The sequence below is a fragment of the Ips typographus genome, unplaced genomic scaffold (genome assembly GCF_016097725.1).
Source record: "Ips typographus isolate SLU unplaced genomic scaffold, UJ_Ityp_2.0 IpsContig33, whole genome shotgun sequence".
Lineage (NCBI taxonomy): Eukaryota > Metazoa > Arthropoda > Insecta > Coleoptera > Curculionidae > Ips > Ips typographus.
Window position 1 is genome coordinate 47,751 of NW_028098572.1, and position 20,688 is coordinate 68,438.

Sequence of the window (20,688 nt, forward strand, 5' to 3'; positions counted from 1 at the left end):
TTTATGTTTCTAATGCGTATAGGTGACCAGTTAACAACGATTTTAGAGATAAAACTGCTGTACTCAAAAACTTCAAAATTTGACTTAGCTTGTTTTTCCCGTGCACCCTTCAAGTGATAATCACTGCAATAAGATCGTATATTCATGAAAATCACAGGGATTGGGATAAATCTATTTTCCAAGTTGCCCAGGCTATTAGACTGGCTAAACATTAAATTACTGGTTTCTCTCCTGCATTTTTAAACTTTGGCAGGAATATACCTGTTAATGGTTCATTTTATGGTTTAATCAGTGATAATGCTGACAATAAAGTGGAAATTTCTGATAAAGTGCATAACCCCAATACGGTTCAGGAATTACCTAACATCTATGAAGAAGTTCGGAAACGACTTCATAAATCTTACATTCAAAGTAAACAACGTTATGATTTTCGAAAGAGAGATGTTAAGTATCATGTTGGAGATCAGGTCTGTAGGAAAAATTATGTTTTATCTAAAGCAGTAGACGGTTTTGCTGCCAAGTTGGCACCTAGGTACATTCCGTGTACTATTTCTAAAGTCCTCTCTAATTTAGTATACCGTTTGGTTGACAGGGATGGAAATAATTTGGGAGATTGGCATGTATCTGACATTAAACCGGATGTGACTTTAAGTGACGAGTCTGAGCATTCTGATTTTGTTAGGATTGACTCTAACTTTGTATGCAATTCCGCTGGTTTAATAGGTGTACACGAATTGAGTCGGTCGTATGTTTTTCTAATTGATTGAATCCATAATGAACAAGTTTGGTCTGGATCTCGAATCCCTTCTACAAAATACTGTGCCACAAATTCTTCTTGGATTTCATCCGGGACGGCTGGGTGAGCCAGATGCACAAGGCGACGAATTTCGGCTTCAAACTCTTGTAAATTTTCACCAGTTTTCTGCTGTCTTGCCTTTAATTGTGTTTGATACACTCCTTTCCTATGCTGATCCCCATAATGACGTTCTAATGCAGCTACTAATGCTTCATAGTTGCTTTGTTGGGCGATAGGCAGAGTCTGTAACAGCTCTACTGCAGGTGCTCGTAGTGCTACAGCCATTTCCTTGTTACTCCATCCATTTGCATTTGCAGCGGCCTCAAATTGGAGTTGGTACGTTGCCGATGAAGTTTGACCGTCGTATGTGGGAGGCTTGATCTTGTTGAGCCCGTTTCCGGTGATGACTGTAGAGCTGGCTCCTCTGCTGTCAATTTTCCGCTCTAAGTCGCGTAGTGTTATCTCGACATCATTCTGAATTTTATTAATGTCCTCCCGAACATTATTTTGAATTTTATTGAGACTATGGGTTACATACTCTTGGATTTCTGTCTTGGTCCCCGCTAGAACGTCCAATATTTCTACGTTACGCTTTTCTTGCCGCTCTCTGTCTTCTTCTTTGTCTTGTTGTCGAATCCCTTCTTGTTCTTCTCTGTCTCGTTGTCCAATCTCTTCTTGTTTTTCAAGAATTGCCATAATAGCTGCAAGTTGGGCCTCCATAATTGCACTTTACCGCGTTCCGAAATCCACTACTGCTTCACCGTCTGAATCCGCTTCTTTTATATTCGGTAAACCACATTTTAGAACCACTCTGAAAAAGCTTCGCGATTTTCGTCGAACATCGAAGATGCTTCTCGGTGTATCGCTATGTAACGGTGGCCTACTTTAACACGCGCCCGGCCAGATATTGCGGCGCATCGGATCCATCCCGAATCGAGTGCTCGTTCAGAAGTATCGAGCATAGTACGCCGAAACCGTAACAGTATATTACATACTCAGGTGGAAAATGTTTGATTTCTGTCGAGAGACTAGGTAGTTTTATCTCGAGACAGAAATTAAATTTTCTACCGTGGTTTGTATACTATTTTATTTTCAACCATTTATCAAAATATCATCGATCTTTTGATAAATCATTCAGTTGAAATATTGATCGCTAATAGTCTCTAACAATAAGGTAGTAGAGGTACGAGTAGCTATGACTTCAACCACAATAAACAACTGGTGATTTGTTTACAATCTTGACAACGTCATTATTGTGCTAATCTGTCTTTAATATTTTGAGCTGAAACGTTTCTTAAAGTGCTTTTAACATGGAGATTTCAGAAGACTCAGATGTTACTCATCATCATCTGTGGTGCGAGCTGTTGCAGAGGTGGCGGCACAGTCTCTTAACTATAAAAAGTAAGCCCAGATATGACAAAACGCATATTGACATTCACCCGGGTGGAAAGTGAATACTTTCCACAAAGCACTCACTTTCCACCCGGGAGGAAAGTAAAAGCAGGTAATTTTCATCTTTCCACCTGGTTTACACATAAGAAATAACGTTATTACATACCTGGTTGAAAATAAATGTCATTTTTCACTTCTTTAAGTTAGAGAACATAACTAAAAATTTTTTATTTTATCATTTGAATGGTTTATAATTTCATTAATTGTTGTTACTAATAAAGTAAGCAATAATTACATTTTACCTTATCATGGCTACCAGAAATATTTGACTGGACAAAGAAGTAAAACTTCTACTGGAAATTTTCCAAACACAAAACATCAATCGGTATTTTGATACCAAGAAGTATAAAAATGGAGAAATTCACCAATTGGTTTATGAGGAATTAGTAAAGAAAGGTGTAACTACTAAGAACGTTTTGCAAATTAAAAATAAATGGAAATCTTTGAAGTGCATGTATTATAAAGTGAAGCGTAAAAACGGGACAAGTGGAGAAGTCCGTTCAGATTCAACAAATCGATTTGGAGTGCCTCAAGGAAGAAATGAAGATGCCATCCTTCTTTGACAATAAAGCCAAGTAATAATACTCAAGTTTTCTTCAGAAACACTATTAAATGATTGATTTGTGGAACAGAATGCATCAGCCTTCGCCTGCATCTGATCCGGATATTCAGAAAACCATTAAACTCATTGGCTCAAAAAATCTGGCTATGGGCTTACAAGGATTTCACGGAACTAATGTACATTCCCTTGAAAATTCAAGTGATTAGCGACTACGAAGGAGAGTTTTTCGAAACTATGATATCCTTGTTGAGATATTTACATACTGTGGATCCGTTGACTGATCCTAGCGTTGCCAGGATTTATCGGTATTTGTTTACGAGCATTTATATGGTAAGTAATTTTTTTATAATATATTGGTCATTTTTAAACTGTTTTTTTTTGCGCTTGTATGGTTGGTTTAAATGAATATTGTAAAACGGTTGTTTAACTGTTAACCTGTAATTGTTTAAATACTACAGATTGTTTTTACTCAAAACGTCTCAAAAAATATTTTCTTATTTACCTCATTACATATTATTGAAAATTAAACAGAGACCCTGTGATCTCTAGACTAAATAATACCTCTATGGACTCCAATTCTATGACAACTCTTTTATTATGTCAAAATCACCTAAAATTTTACAAAATAAAATTAAAAGAATAGCAAACTTTCTAGGACTTGAGAATTGAAATATTAGAAGTAGCAAGCAATTGTCAAATTACTGAAAGGGGTCCATGTTTTAAATTACAAGGAAAACATAAATCGTTGCCACAATACAGTGTGTGCACTATGGGAATCTTGAAAACGGTTATATAAAGGTATAATTTGGTTAAGAGAGAGAGAAAAGTTGCGTAAAGGTGTTCCGCAGGGATCAATTCTTAGACCTATTTTATTTATCATTTATACAAACAACTTATCAGATTCCTTCCAACAAGGTACAATGTGTCAGTATGCTGACGACACATCAATAGTGCTTTCGGATTCAACATATCAGGAACTCAATATTTAACGGGCAAGCGGTTCACATCATGCAGGAGTGGTGTCGTCTCCACAATTTGAAACTTAACTTCTCTATAACCAATTTGATGCAGTTTGCCAAAACCTCACATGCCACAGAGTCAATGTTGGTCAGAGAGTGTGGCAGGTCGCCACAATGAGTAGAGTAAAGTTTCTTGGGCTGCACATTGATTCAGCATTGACCTGGGTACAACACATTTCCCAACTTTCTACAAAATTATCTCGCCTCTGTGGGCTGGTCAGAAGGTTGAGAGACATTGTCTCTGTGGATGTACTCCGCATGTTCTATTTTGGTCAGATCCAGTCAGTGATCCAGTATGGAATTGTTTTCTGGGGGTTTTCTGTGAAGACCTCTGATATTTTTAAGATTCAGAAAAAGATTTTACGATGCATATATCGTGCCCTAGATCCTCGTGTAGGCCACTGTTTGAGCAATTTGAGGTCCTTTTAGTGTCTATCTTTATATTTCATGTTATTGGTCATGTTTGTAAAAAAAAACTTTCACTTGTTCAGAAGTAACAATGACATGCATGCGAATGGTGCCAACGTGGCAACCAGATGGGGAGCCCAGTTAAGCCTACCCTTACACAGAACACTTTTTATGAGAGAGGTACTTACTATATGTGTTTAACAAATCTTCGTCAAATCTGCAACCACATGTATATTCTGTAATTTTCGTAATGATTTGACATAAACATCAACGCATTGAACTAAATCATATTCAATGAAAATACTATCACTATCTAGTAAACAGGGTGATTCACATTCACAACTTATCCGACCAACTTCAAGCATATACACGCACATCGGACATATAGGTCCATTCATAAAAAACTTTAATCAAAGTTCTACAATCATTACATTATTTGGCTTTACTAGATTGCCTTCAGTAGGAACAGCATATATGGTTTGAAAAAAGAAAACAAATTTTGCAGTTATTGTCAATATTTAAGTCAAATGGATATACTTATAAGTCTAATATAATCAACTGTTATTATCGTTTATCCCTGATCTTTTAGGGCCTTTGATAAAATTCTTACTTAATGTATGTTTTTGAAGTTGGACATGTAACATCGTAAATTTATTGGTAAATGAATCTTAATCTTAAGTTTTAGTAGTTGGTCTGTTCTGACCAAAGCCTTATTAATAAAAAAAAATAAAAATTTACATAACTTATACAGCTAATTGGGCTGCGCTCAGACTCACTAATCCAGTCTTTCATTTCCTTCAATATAACTTGCTCCAAAGCCATGTAGCTCAAGAAATTGAATATCGTCCTTTAAACTTTCAGTCTAGTAATGGACACTGATACAATTCAAAAAGGGTGACACCCTCTGCTAATTACCATAAGCCCTTTTAGTTAAAATCGACTCTTTTTTTATATATATATATAAACAATCTTTATTTTCCAACAAGAAAAAAACGCCTATCGACCATTACGGTCTTTCTGCCTATGTATACATGTTTTTTAATATGTACAGGTAGTCTTATTTCTAATTAATATATACAAATTATACATTGAGAAAAAAAAAAAAAAAGTTCTAATTAAAATTAAATTCTAACAGGGTGAGAGCGGGGAAAAGATAACGGGATTGTCTAGTCTGTCTGGTTATGCATAGTGGATTTACAATTGTCAAGTTGTTTGGGTTATTTTTCCACTTGGTTTGTAGTTGTATGAGTCTGTCAGTTATTTTAGTCATGTTCGTATTTTTTTATTTTTACTTTTAAAAACTTTTTTCCATATATCATGTAGTTTCAAGTTAGGTTTATTTACCAGTAAATTTACGGTATTAAAACCTGAAACACCCTCTAAAAATATCATTTTACTGAACTAACTGCTTTTTCACTGCAGAAAAAGCATCAAAATTTATGCTGTCAAATTATTATTTAACAGCATACAAGACACAGTGTCAGTGTTGCGCTAACTAATTGATCATTTTACTAAACTCCTATAATGACATTAGAGATCAGCACAACATTTTATTTTTGTGTGAAGAGAGAAAGTGTTGTAAAATTATCTCTAGATACAAAAAGTTAAAAAAAATATTGCTCACCAGAGTAATGATGATGCTACTGCTAGGCGCCGACTCCACTCCACTGTATCTGTCACCATTCTAGCTACTGAGTCTCCCGACGGTTCTATCATAAACGTTTCCAGTACAAATACATTTTTAATTAGTAATTACATACAAAACACAATATTAGAAAATCCCCAATCCCATAAGTTCTGTAATTACTTACGATCTGGTGGTTCCGTCATTACTTACGATCTGGTGGTTCCCATGTCTGGTACTTTGTAATATGTTATAATCAGAACCATACATGTAAATGAAAACTCAGTGATTTCCTAGTTACATTGGTGGTTCTGATGATACATATTTTCATCGAACCGACAGTCTTGATGGTTTTTGGAAGCACTTTTTGTGAAGACAATTATGTGGCGTGTATGTTAGTTTGAAGAAACTGACACTGTAATGGCGCTTAAGTCAGTTAGCTGACCCACAATCAAGTAATATATATAAGTGGCAAATAATTAGGAAAATTAATTATGTAAAAAGCAAAGTTACCTCTTTTGATTTTTCCCATTTGATGCCAACTTGTAAAGATTACCTTAGTAAGAGCTCTTTCTATATATATTCAATTTAATTTTACCATAAAATACGCGATGCCGTTCAGTTCAAACATATTTGTACTCAATAACGCATCAGACCGTATCATAAAAAATGCTATCAACCCATTCGATATTATAGGAAACACGCACTTAAGTAGAAATATAGTAAGGAGGGTCAAGCCAGCAATTCTCAACCACCTACTACAGGTTGAGAAATGCTGAGTAAAAGCTCAACACCAACACATATATATCAGAAAACATCATCTACAGTCAATAGACACATAAAAATGAATGAAGATATTATAACTTACTACAGTACTTCTTCTCATGTTTTTTTCGGTTCATTCCAATGCTTGAATGAATTACCAGTTAAAAAAACCTAGCGAAACCATACCCAGATATCCTAAATGGTTCAAAATGGTTTATATACGGCAATATCAAAAACATATGGTATCGACTATCCCATTTGTTGCACTTTGCTACAAAAACTTGTAATATCTCAAATTATGCATGCTTTTTGATCAACGTGGTTGTAACATCAAAGAGATAAACATCACGAATTTGTAGAATTCATGCATTTGAATAAGGAGTTGACGGAAGAAAACGCTTTAAAATTTTTTTTTTAAACTTGAATGATTAGAAACGTTTTCCTAACATGCTGGCGTACTGGAAGGTAGGATTTAACTGTAACTTAACTGCAATGGAGATGGAAAAGAAATAAGAATTGAAAAAAGCTTCATAGTTTGAATGATGTAAACTTCATAATAATACATTAATAGTTCATCATTCATAAGCCCAATATTCCACTCTTACTCTTATTATTTGAATAAATTGGGATAACTAAACCATATTAGGATTCCTAATTTAGGAACGTGCTGTTGTGGTGAAAACATCAACATGCATCCAAATAGAGGTTTAATCGCGCTTGGATACTCACTATTATATATGTTAGTATATCTATGTATAAAACTGCCAAACACTGTAGAAATACAGTATCCAACTATATAGTCAGATAAGACTTCATATGCAAGTTTCTTACTCATCTAGGCCAACAAAAAATTCTTTGAGTACCAGAAATATGAGGTTACCCTAAAGAAGAATGCAGCTTAAAGCAACAAAAAAGTTTACTTTTCTCATTTGACCACGACAAAACCAAATTCATTCAAAATGGACTTATTTCTAAGATGCATTCTTTGCCCGGGAAACTGTTTAAAAAGTTACACAGTTAACATCGCTCAAATCTAAGCTGACCACATAGTATTAACCAAACATGATGGAGGCCAAGAAATACTAAATCACCAGGCACATTTGGTAAACTGGCAGTTGTTCCTACTCACACGGCTTTAGGTCCAAATCAATTTTGCTATCAAAATAATAGAATAAACATTTGAATGCAGTTGTCTGAAAGTCCATTACTAAATTTGAACGAAATGTTATTTTGTTATTTGTAATAGTCTGATTAGTTATGTTACTCATACACAAGAATTTGATTTCCTACTACCAGAAAATCAGTTTTTTATTTTCAATAATATTTTTTCCTTGTTGTGGCAAAACGTGGTTTCTGCTTGAATTGACCAAAATAAAATAAACGTATCTTTGATAAGTCGTTTGTCACTTGTCAAAAGCTGAGTACTTTGAAACGATATTTCTATCGCAATTTGCACATCAATAGTCTCAACACAGAAAATATATCACTCCGCATTTTTTTAGTTAAACTTACCCATGCCAACCATAAATTTTCAAACAAAAATGCTGAAAAAAATTTAAAATGTTGAAAGAAATTTTGCCTCAATTTTTAAAAATATAATTTATTTTTTACACATAACCTAACCTTATTGAAGCCGTGTTTAAACAATTACAGATATTAAAAAAAATACGGTACGCACTAAAATCAAAATATCAAAAAATTTGTACTAGTATGAATGTACCTTAATTGCCATAGAATACTTTAAAGCTCCGCTTATTTCATTATATTTACTCACAATTATGACACTCTGGATACTTTGTGCCTCAAGACCAGTGCACTCTCTGCTGATATAATAGGTAAGGCATTATCAAAATGGAATTGGATTAAATGGCTGACGCTATTGAACATTCGGTCCTTAGTCCTGACCTAAAATTAAAACAAAAAATTCTAAATAAGTATGTTTTACCGTGGACAATTATGTTTCAACAGGTATGCCTTTTGATACGTAAAACACTTCAACCATTTTTTTATCAATTCTATTTAATCAAGTTTAAAAATAACTCGCAACAAAGAGAAATCACTGATCATAATGACAAACAAATAAATGAGACAAAAAATGAAAAACTTACCACTCCTTCAGAATCGATCAGTAGTAGATGTTTTTTATTATTATCCTGCATTCCAGATAAAACAAACTGTCCTGGAGTAGTTGTAGATTCCCGAACCAAAAAGTCTCCATCTCTTTGCAATAACCGTTCAGCTTCTGCTCTACTAATTGGACCGTGGAACCATATTTCCTTCCTTAACTGTTCTATGCTATTTACATTGGTTCCCCCCGAAACTTCTACTGACGTCGACTGTTGCAAGAATGGTCTGTAACAAAGTATTAAATTAAATTTGACCCTGTAAAAAACCAGACTGACTTACGCATATCAAAGACGTCAGTCTCTCGGTGAACTACATTATCATTCACATAGTCGTGATGTGAGCCTTGATGTGACGCCATATCACTATTGACGTCTATTAAATTCGGGGTTACAGGGGGTAGAGTAGTAAATGGTGGTACCACTGCAGGCAAGGGAGGCACAGGGGGAGGTCCAACTACATCTAGAGGAACTTTACCGGGAAGGTCATTGTAATAATCTTTATCAGCGTCTCCCCCTGAATGTGTTGCAGTAGTACTGACTGTAGCTGCATGACTGAAAAAAGAACAACAATTTTAAGCCATTTCTCATGTTATATAGTCTCTAAAAACTTACACATTAAGTTTTGAGAACTGCTGAAATCAATTCAAACGCTTGACCAATAGTGGCAATCACATCTTTTGCTAAACCTCCACCACATTCTAATACATAACAGGCTCTAAGTTCATCATTGTCTTTAGCAATGTAGCTCACAAAGTCCAAAGTTTCCTCAACCATAAACTTTCAGATCTCTTTTCTCCACAAGTTTAACTTACACTATCACCTCCAGAAGCAAAGGAAATTTTGGGCATTTCATGTATAGCTATTACTTGATTATTGTCCAGAGATGTTAAAGACAAATTTACACTAGACACTTTCAAAGTAACGTTAGTTCCAGCAAATGCCATATTTGGTACACCAGCAATTGCTTTCTGAACCTTTCTATATACTTTTCTCTTCTTGTCAACTGTCTTTAAGCCTGCTGCTTCACATACTCTGTTTATACATTCCCTGAAAGAATCAATTAATTGTTAACATATAGGAAGAAGTATGTAATGCAGGGTATTCAACATTAATGTAAAATATTTTGTCAACGACATATTCTATAGAAGAGAAATTGTAAGGAAATTGTTAATAACATTATTTAAAGTACTGGATAGCCAAATAGGTAAATTTAAAAGAACTATACATTTTCACAGCTATTTTATTTATCTTTTTGATCACCCAAAAAGTAATGTATTTTCTGTGATTTAAAAAGGCTAGTTGTTTAGATATCTTATTTGACAGTTTCTACAAATAGAATATAATTGCAAAATATTTTATAAACATTTTAAATCACATTTTTAGGGTAAAAACATTAACAGCATGCATCTGAATTATTGACATTCTACAGGGTTTTGCCCCAGATTATAGCAGGTCAAGAGAGGGAACATACATAACATAAAAATATAGAGAATCGAGTGAAAGGGTAGTATTACTACACATGAAAGTGTCATGCATTAAAACAACATAAAATAAACACATAGTTGGTAGAGCTCGATTCAGATGAGAAAAGGCCACCGCATCATCAATGACGCAGTTTTTAAAACTATTTCTTTCTCCTTCTACAGTTGCCGTCGCATTAGATATAATCAGAGGCGTCCTATTAAAATATTCCCGAAAATAAATTCTTAAGCGGTCAAAAAGCCACTTGGCAACGTAGTACGGTTTTTTACTTGGGCACAATTAAAACAAATGCGGGTGCGGCCAGGGACAGATGGACCCTTTTACATGCTTTTACTAGCCGGCACTCTAAACGATGTTGCCAAGTTTAAAAAAATGTAGTGGCGGACAGGTTGAGTTTAAAAATTAGGTTAGGTTAGTTTCCGTTTTAGTCTGGTGTTTTGGTTGTATTGTTGATGGTCGCAGTTTGAGTTCACGTGTTATAAGTAAAAATCGTTAATTTGTCATAATGTCTCCAAAAAAGATTGGGAAGAAAGGTGTTGTGATACACAGCCAAGGGCGTGAAATTGTAAGTAACGTCTTAGAATTTATGAAGAAGGAGGCAGAAGGAGTTTCCATTCCTTTGAATAACTACAGGTATTGTCTTTGATTAAAAACGACGAAAACGTTGAATAATATAATAAATATCATTTTAGAGAGAGAACTATAGCAGCTACAGGGGTGTCTAGATCTACTGTGCAGAAGATATCTAGAGAAGCACTACATGTTGAATGGGGAGGGCCAAGCTCATCATTTCACACTCCTACAAAGAAGGGACAGATTAAAAAATTAAAATTGGATAACATCAAACCTGATGAAATCAAAAGAATCAGAGAAATTATTTATGATTTCTATATTCTTGAGAAAAAACTTCCAACATTAAAAGGTAAGTTTATAATACATTAGGTATACCTACAGAGTCTTCAGAGTTTTTCTAGCAGAACTTACCATGTTTTTTACAATTAAATGTAAGCCTAGTTTGCTATATGTATAAACCTTGATAATGTGTTAATTGAAAATTTAAAACAACAAAATTTAGACTAAAATGGGATTATTTTTTATCTTTACAGGTATTTTGCAAAAAATTATTGACCAGCAAATCTTGACTGAATCCATTAGTGTAAGCAGCTTAGGGCGATTGCTTAAGAACATTGGATTTAAGTATGTTTTACATCTTGGCAATCATGTACATCAAAATAACTTTATCTTTTGTAGGTGGCAGAAGACACCAGACAAAAGAAAATTCTTGTGTGAATCATATGACATTCGCTTAAAACGAATAAATTTTTTAAAAAAATTGGTGCAATACCGCTCAGAAGGTCGCAATATTGTATATACAGATGAGACATACATTCACAGTAGTCATATTCATGACAAAGGATGGTATGATGAAAGTTTTAAAGGCTTACAAAAACCAATTTCTAAAGGACAACGCCTTATAATAGTGCACACAGGTGGAGAAAAAGGATTTATTGAAAATGGATTGCTTATATTTAAGTCAGGTAATATTTATGTACACCTCAAACCTACTTAAGTACTTCCTCCTGCTTAAATAAAATAAGTTTATATAACAAGTAATTAATAAGTTTAACCACATTTTACACATCATATAAGACACATAATGTTTGTACTATGATTTTTTTTTTTTTTTTTAGGTTTAAAAACAGGAGATTATCATGATGATATGAACCATGAGAATTTCATGACTTGGGTAAAAAAGCAATTGCTTCCTAATTTACCTGACCGCTCAGTCCTTATTATAGACAATGCAGCCTACCACAATGTTACTGTTAACAAAAATATTACAACGGCTACTAAAAAAGGAGATATGTTAAGTTGGCTAGTGGAAAAAGGAATCCCAGCAGATCCTCATTTAACAAAGCCAGAGCTGTATCAAATCATACAAGAAAATAAATTTAGATTTCCTCCACAATATAACTTAGATAGGCTGTTAGAACAACATGGGCATCTTGTGTTGCGTTTACCACCCTACCATCCAGAATTAAACCCAATAGAAAAAATTTGGGCTTTGGTTAAAAATTGGGTAGCAGCTCATAATACCACTTTTAAATTGTCTGATACCGAAGCTTTAACAAAACAAAAATTTCAAGAGGTGTCTGAAAAAGAGTGGTTTGACATTTGCCAGCATGTAAAAAAGTATGAAGAGGAGCTCATAAAAAAAGAGCATATTTTTGATGATACAGTGGACCAGCTTATTTTTACTGTTAACACTGGTTCATCTGATGATAGCGATGAAGATTCTGGTGATGATGATGAATGTGATGCCAGTTTATCCGAAGAAGAATTAGGATGCTCACTCCTAGACTAAGTTTTGGATTTTTGTTTTATGTTATGAATTCGTAATTTGTATATGTATATGTATTTATAAATAAACAAAATTATCAAATTTATAAAAATATATGATTATTAAATTTAACAAAGATAACAAATTTTAAATATTACCTCTTCTTCATGAAACCCTGTATATCAAAAACGATGCAAAGGCAAGCTGAAAGTTACTTTGAGACTTCATTTTCAAGGTCTAGCTGCACTGTAGGACCTTCAAATTAAGAATAATTGAAAAAAGAAACCAGCTGCCTATTTTTATCTTCCAATAATTGATTAATTGCCCCAAGACAATGTTTTTTTGTGGTTAACATTGCCCTAAGTTAAGTTATATAATTTGGATTTAAACTAATTGGTATTTAATATTCTTCATCAATCATCACCCTGCAGCTACAGCAGAAAAATAATTTGCACAGATCTTTTTAACCGAAACACACTGTATGTTTTTTTAATTTACCCTTTGCTTGTTTTCTTGTTTATTTTTTAAATTAATATTTAAAGAAATGGGACCAGAGACCTAGGCCAATTTTGTTCTCAAAGCGTCAATATTATGTATGTATATGTATTTGGTTTGTTTTATAAAACCTACTTACCTATCCTGTTTTAATACAATTTATGAAATGAAAAAGCAAAAACTACACCTATTTACGTTAATTAAATTTCATTTCACTGAGCAGAGAATAGCACGCCATTGACTCGCTGCATCAACTTGGAAAGTAACGAAGGCAGCAATATTTAAAGCGAGACGTACAGAGATCGTGACATCATCGTTTGATGACGGCCGTGGCCTTTTCTTAGCTGATTCGAGCCCTTATTTAGTTTTTGACACACACATTAGGAAAATATTATATCATCACAAAAAGTGTGGTTATGTTATTTGGTTATCATCTGTCATATTAGGAAATAGTGAGGTATTCATTCATCTCCATTTCATTCCTACTCCATTATATTATGGTATGTATGATGTTAAAACATTATGGCAATAAGGATAATAAATTAGGGTTTAACTTGACGATTCATGGAACCAGCAGAGCAAATGTAACATTGTCACGATGACGTAATAAAACAAGACCATACCATAATACTTATACTGTCTCATGGCAGGAGGTCTATGCGACTGTCGGTGTCGAGGCAAAGTATGAATGTTTTTTCGAAATGCTGTTTAACTGGTTTGAAACGGCCTTCCCTTTAGTGGTTGATATTCATAAATACAAACCAAAAAGCTGGATCAGTAAAGAAATTAGAGACTTCTCGGGTCATCTGAAGGACTTATATGTTTGGTACAAGCAGACTAATGACACAAATGTATACTATCGATATAAACAGGAGCGGAAACAGTACAGAAACTTGCTAGCTAATACAAAGAAAGCGCTTTTTGATAATCAGATCTCAAACTCTAATAACAAATCGAAATCAGCATGGAATATTTTTAATCAAATTACAAATAAAATTAAGTGTCAACGCAATTTAACTCTTGAACTTGATAATAATGTGGTCACTGATCTTGAGGAGATATCCAACCTATTTAATGTACACTTCACTGAGGTAGATGATGATCGAGAATTTGTTTCACCTCTGGGTGATGCACGTCAATACCCCACAATATTTTTAGAACCAACAGATCAGGAAGAGATTTTCAGGCTATTGATGAACTTGCCAAATAAGTTTTCGGCCGGATTTGATGAAATTCCTGTAAAGATTCTTAAGTACGTAGCGCAGTTCATTTCCCAACCATTATCTGATATAATTAATGAGTCTTTTTGTGAGGGCCATTTTCCGGATTGCTTGAAGAATGCTAAAATGGTCCCAATATATAAAAAGGGTGATCCCACAAACATAAAAAATTACAGACCGGTGTCTCTTCTGCCCTCTCTTTCCAAAGTCTTCGAACGAGCAATTTATAATAGGCTATATAAGTATTTTGATACTTTTAGTATTCTTTCAAAACACCAATATGGATTCCTACCTCGTAGATCAACAGAGTTGGCCATATATAATACAGTTACTTATATAATGGAAAACCTTGACAAAAATATTAAAATTGCGGGAATATATTTTGATCTGTCAAAGGCATTTGACAGTATCAACCATGCCCTTTTAATAGAAAAACTGGCAAACTACGGTATACGAGGCATCTGTTCTAATTTGCTCGAATCTTATTTGCAGAACAGAAGACAAGCGGTCTGCGTGACACAGGATGGTGAATCGTACATATCACGGCCGAGAGATATTTCTCAAGGAATACCGCAGGGATCCATTTTGGGCCCGCTACTGTTCTTGGTTTATGTCAACGAGCTTGCGGAGCGGTTGAATGGAAATATGGTCTGCCAATATGCCGACGATACGTCCGTTGTCTTGGCAGATCTCTCTGAGAATGCCTTGTCTGCGGCGTGTTCGTTGGCCATCCAAGATATGGAAAACTGGTGCTCAGACAATTGCTTAAAACTAAACCTACAAAAAACTGGTTTGATTAACTTTAGTAAAAGTAAACCAAATTATTCACTTTATGTCCCCTCTCATGGCAAGGCCACCCCAGTGAGTGAGAGCATAAAGTTTCTGGGGGCCACGATGGACTCACAGCTTGGTTGGGAGGTCAACTGTCAGATACTCGTATCTAGATTGTGCAGCGGTTGTGCTCTGTTACGCAGACTTCGAGATGTTCTCACTATCCAATCAATCCGGACATACTATCTTTCTTGTATCCAGTCATTGATCACCTACACTGTCTTGTTCTGGGGTGCTTCCAGTAGCAGCGCATCAGTGTTTGTTGCACAAAAACGCATTATTCGTGTGATTTTTAACCTTAAACCCAGGACAAGCTGCAGGCCTTACTTTGCTAGGCTTGATGTACTCACCGCCCCATCTTTGTACTTTTTCTCCCTGGTAGTGTTTATGAGAAAGAACCCTCATTTGTTTCCTAAGAACCGTGATCATTACGCCCTAGGAATGTCAATTGAGACTAGAGGTGCAAGTGAACCCCGCATCCCTCAACACAGGTCAACCTTTTTTGAGAGAAGTCCATCATACAGGGCTATAAAAGCGTACCAAATGCTGCCGCCCGCTGTTCGTGGCGCGGGTAGCGTCGCCGTGTTTAGAGAGAAAGTCATCCACTTTTTAAAACAAAAGCAGTTTTATTCTTTTAATTTTACTAGGTAACATTTTATTGATTATTTTATGTATCTATTTTCATATTATGAGTGTATTTTACTATTATTACTGCCGGTGTCTATTATTATTGTATACTGGTTGGTATATCTGCTGCATGTTTTGTAACGTTATACACGTATTTAGCCATAGTTTAGATCAGTAAGATTATTTGTAAAGGTGTTACAGACACCATTTGACGTTGCTTTGTGATTTGTATATCATTTTGTTGGCAAATAAAGTTTATTATTATAATTCGATCAACTGTCAAATTACTTCATTCTGACGTTACAGACGCTTTGCTTGCTGCATGTACTGTCAACAGGTAAACACCACACCCGCATTCTTTCTATCCATGATTTCGAATCCAAAAGCGTTCTGAGCTAAAAATCACATGACATCATAATTATAAAATGAGATAGAGGTCACGTGACTTTTGAATCATAAGGCGTAACCGAAAGAAAACGGCTCAATATAAGAGTCTCTAGTCAAAATATAAGAAATTTTTTGATTGGTACTTATGATTAAATTATACTTACTTAGCCACACTCGATCGAGTTTTAAAGTCCAAGGTCTTCATGGACACTTTAATCTCCAGGCAGCCCACATACTGTAACAGAAGATAAAGAATTTATTATTTAAGGGTCATTTTGGTTAAGTTTTGGAGTAAAAACTTGTACTTCATATCCGTTTGGAGCAAAACCCAAAAAATTCAAATTATATATTGTAATTTTAGTCAAGGAACCAACCCACACAGCTACCTATAAGGTAAGAAGTTATCCACCTTGCTTGATGTGTTGTGAATGGTAAGTTAAGGGCTAATACCAGATTTATACTCAATGATACGGCAAGTAGACAGCCAATGAGTAAGTCACTAAATATGCATATCACCATTTTACCTAGTGGTTGCAAATAATTTTTAAGTGTGGTAACAATGATCATAATATGTAACATTGAAGAACTAACCCTAAAATACCATCTTCTAACCCATGGAACCCAGTTCAACAACCAAGATCGACGCAAAAATTCACGAAAACTAGTTACACTCTGCGCATAACTCCGTTGTCAACAAGTAACCCAAACCCTTGAAAGAATGCTTTTATTTTTCGTTTCATTAAGTGCCCACAATAAAGTGGGCGGTATACAAAAATTTGACCTCACAATGACCATTGACCAGTCGACAAAAAATTTTGAGCTGCCATTTGTGTTTCGTACTGAACTGCGAATTCCTGAATCGGTTATCACTGGAAACTTTGTCGGAACCACGACTCGAGAGTTCCGGTGATGAAACTGATTCCTGGTCATTCTGCAAGGGGCACAGTGTGAGGCAATGAAAGCACTCGAAAAGTTCAGTATAAATCAAAAAGTCATTATGCGCATTGGAGAGTGGCTACACGTAGCGTCATCTAGCGTTATAAAAAGTAAGAACTTCAATTATTTGCAAAAAATGTCAACAATAGGGTGAATGGCAGTTATCATAGATGTGCTGTGAAACTAATAAAAGAACCTTTGGCTTTTTGGACACCTGAAACTTTTTATATAAAAGCTCCAGAAACCTAGGGGCAGATCCCAGTTAACAAGACCCCAGTTAGCAAGATCCAGTCAGTTCAGTTACTCATCGAAAGTAGTCAAAAAGTGAAATCAAAAGTGAAAAGTGTATCAAATGGGGTTGGGTGGTTGGCGTTGACCAGCCTTAATAACAAAAGGCAGCCAACAAAGTAAGTGTGTTTTTAAAACTGTTTTGAACCGATTTTTGTATTTTATGCAAATTCTGAATTTTGAAAAAATATAATAGTCAATTTTAGATAATTATTTTCGTAAGCGTTTTTTTTGCAATGTTTTGAATTTGTTAGGGGTTTTGGATAAATTTAATTCGTTATCGACACTGATGGTTTTTAAGAGTTTTTATCGTTTATTTAATTTTGGGAAATATACAGTTTTTATTTTTTTTTTTTTTAAGTTTCAACCATATTTATATTTTTTTGTTCTAGAATTTTATTAATGTTTGTTTTTTTATGCTTGAATTTACTAACCATTATGCTTTCTTATTATATATTTTATTAAAATTTTGATATTATTTAAAGGGTGTTTTCTTGGATAAATTGTAATTTTTTTCATATTTCACATTTTGATTTTTATTTGAAACACTTAAAAAATATATTTTTTTATAAATTTAAAGTTTTTTTTGCTAGACTTTCTTCTGCCACCTGGCATATCAAGTAAAAATATGCTTCCTTTCAACTCAACATCTAAATAACCTGATATGATCACTTCAACAGATTAAGCGTATTGCACTGGTGCTACGAACCCCATAAAAAATGACACAGATCAGAAAAAGGGCGTGGAAGGTAAAGAAAAATAAAAAAATATTTGTTTTCCTTGATCTGAAAAGACAGGGCAAAACGGATATCGTCGCGGTCGTCAGTATAGAGAGCACTAAAGAACTAGCCCTAAAACACTTACTACCATATTCCAACTCATAATCTGAAATCTAACCAGATTAAACGTAGATCGACGCAAAAATGCACGAAAACTCGTCACGTCTAGCGCATAATTGATTAAACACCCACTTTGTGACAAAAGTGGGCGGCTTACAAAAATTTGACCTCACGAATGGCCAGTACACTGAGAATTTTGACCTGCCAAGCGTGTTTCGCGGTAAAATTGACTTCTGGCCATTCTGCGGGGAGACGTGAGGCGACAGACTAACGCCAAAAGTGCAGTATAACTCAAAATATCACTATCACATCGGACAGTTGCTACGCGTCGCGCCATCTAACGTTAGAAACAGTAAGAATTTAATGCAAAAATGTGAACAATAGAATGAATGGCAGTTATCATAGATATGTATAAACTATAGGAAATAAGTTGGTTGAGTACTAAAAAAAACTAACTAGTCGAATGATGGTCGGCGTTCTTTGCATAAACCAATCACTAAACCAAAGAAGAAAGAAGTACCTACCAATATTTATGTAAATACACGGAATTAAATTATTTACATTCCAATATGACACTAAAGGGCTCTAGGCTGGTTATACTCAAAATTATTAGTGACGTCCAAGTTGACTTTCTACCAAATTTCGATGGGGAACAATCGGAAATTTGCTCTATGTGGTAATCGAACCAGAAATTCCGACCTGTGCCAACTGACTAAAAACTATGACATTAAAAATCTAACCCTATGACACTTGCTGCCATATTCAAACACGTAAACTAACCAGTTTAAACCTAGATAGACGCAAGAATGCACGAAATATCGTTATGTTATGCGCACAACGCAGTTGTCAACATGAAATTGAAAATTCTTTTATTTGACATTAGCCTTGATTCATAGCGCGCTATGGATGTCCAAAAATGTAACATTTCACCTTGATCTTATACAAAACTGATTTCTGGCCATTCTGATCCATGATAGATTGATAATTGATAGACGATGTGGCATATGAGTCACGTGAAGCAACGAATCTTGGACAAACGTATAGTACAAGTGAAAAAGTCACTATGCGCATCGGACAGTTGATACACGTCGCGCCATCTATAGTAAAAGAAAGTACCCACTTCAATTATTCGCAAAAATATCAACAATATGGTGAATGAAAAATTGTTTATATTACAATAACCGCAGTCAGTTATTAAACTAATTGGAACCTATATTTATAGTATCACAGAATATAATATACAGTGTGTCCCAAATTGGTTCTACATGTATTGGGATCTCGAGAACCGTAAGAGTTACAGAGTCGGTTAAATGGGAAAAGTTTTAGAGAATTTTATGTAAAACTTATTTCCGGTTTCCAAATCAAACTACCTTTTTCCGTTTCAGCAATATTTAGTATACAATATCAGCATAGTTATGTAGGATAGAAACATAAATTTAAAGTTTCATATTGTAAGCTAGTTACAAGTCACCATAATCTTTTATTTGCTCTGACGCTAGATGGCGCCACCTCAAACAACTGTCCGCTGCGCATAGTAACTTTTTGATTTGCTCTGGACTTTTGGAAAGCGTTTCTTGCCTCACAGCATCGAGCAGAATGACCAGAAATCAGTTGGAGCACACGAACTTTCAGATTGTGATTCGGACAAAATTAACAGTGACAGCTGATGCTGAATGAAGTAATTTCGTAAGCGAAAATGGCCGGTCAAAATTTTCCGTGTACCTACTGGTCATTCGTGAGGTCAAATTTTTGGAGACGGCCCACTTTGTGGGCATTTAATCAAATCTAAAATAACAAATAACTATTTAATTTTCAAGTGCTAAGAGCTTACAGTTTACATGTTGAGGAGTTATACGCACTGCGCAGGACGTAACGAGTTTTCATGCATCTTTGCGCCGATCTGAATTAGCCTCAAAACAAAGATGATTTCAGAAGACAGAATTTGATAAGCAATTTTATTCTACAGGGTGATTCAGAGTTAAATGTACAAACTTCACCAGTACTAACTATTCTCATGATTTGAAATTACCCATATATTTTACATCAATCTCTATTCGGTACCAATATACAAAGTAGTTTGTATTTTTTGTCCCATTTTCTTTTGGTTATAACTTTTGAAGCACTTGGTATAACAGGTTAAAATTTGCATTGTATATTGGAACCAAAATACTTAAGGGAATAATTTACAGAAGTAAATTCCAGGTCCGGAGTAAATATATTTTATCTCGACCTTCGCACGAGAATTTAGGAAGGCCGGCAAGACGAAACGCCAAAAAATCAACACTGTGAATTTTGAAATAACCACAGTCCTGAAACATTTGGTCATTCAGAGGGGCTGATCGCAAGTGGCAGCAATCGTGTCTAGTCCACTCTACACGTCTACGCGGAGCGATCAAGTGTTTGATGTGGCGCCCCCTATCGACAAGTCTTGGAGCTACTTAATTACTTACAATATTGTCACGAAGGATAATAAATCAAATTTATTACTTG

The 20,688-nt window shown here is 34.8% G+C and overlaps 2 protein-coding genes across 3 annotated transcripts; one reads left to right on the forward strand and one right to left on the reverse strand.

Moving 5' to 3' along the window:
- Nucleotides 1-8,210: 8,210 nt before the first annotated feature.
- On the reverse strand, nt 8,211-17,065 carry LOC145739549 (SHC-transforming protein 1-like). Its single transcript, XM_081994943.1, is given in 8 exon segments — nt 8,211-8,531; nt 8,735-8,978; nt 9,029-9,304; nt 9,365-9,391; nt 9,393-9,517; nt 9,565-9,799; nt 16,300-16,370; nt 16,976-17,065. Coding segments are annotated over 8 exon segments (1,197 nt in total). The 3' UTR covers nt 8,211-8,402.
- Nucleotides 10,317-13,181, forward strand: LOC145739523 (uncharacterized). 2 transcript variants are annotated; one of them, XM_081994915.1, is made up of 5 exons: nt 10,318-10,867; nt 10,927-11,156; nt 11,341-11,431; nt 11,486-11,772; nt 11,926-13,181. In XM_081994915.1, exons 1-5 carry the CDS (start codon nt 10,740-10,742, stop codon nt 12,597-12,599), a joined length of 1,410 nt encoding a protein of 469 aa, XP_081851041.1. In that variant the 5' UTR covers nt 10,318-10,739; the 3' UTR covers nt 12,600-13,181. The 2 variants fall into 2 exon arrangements, with proteins under 2 accessions (XP_081851040.1, XP_081851041.1); XM_081994914.1 differs by having other exon boundaries at nt 10,317-10,867; nt 11,341-11,772.
- Nucleotides 17,066-20,688: the final 3,623 nt, after the last annotated feature.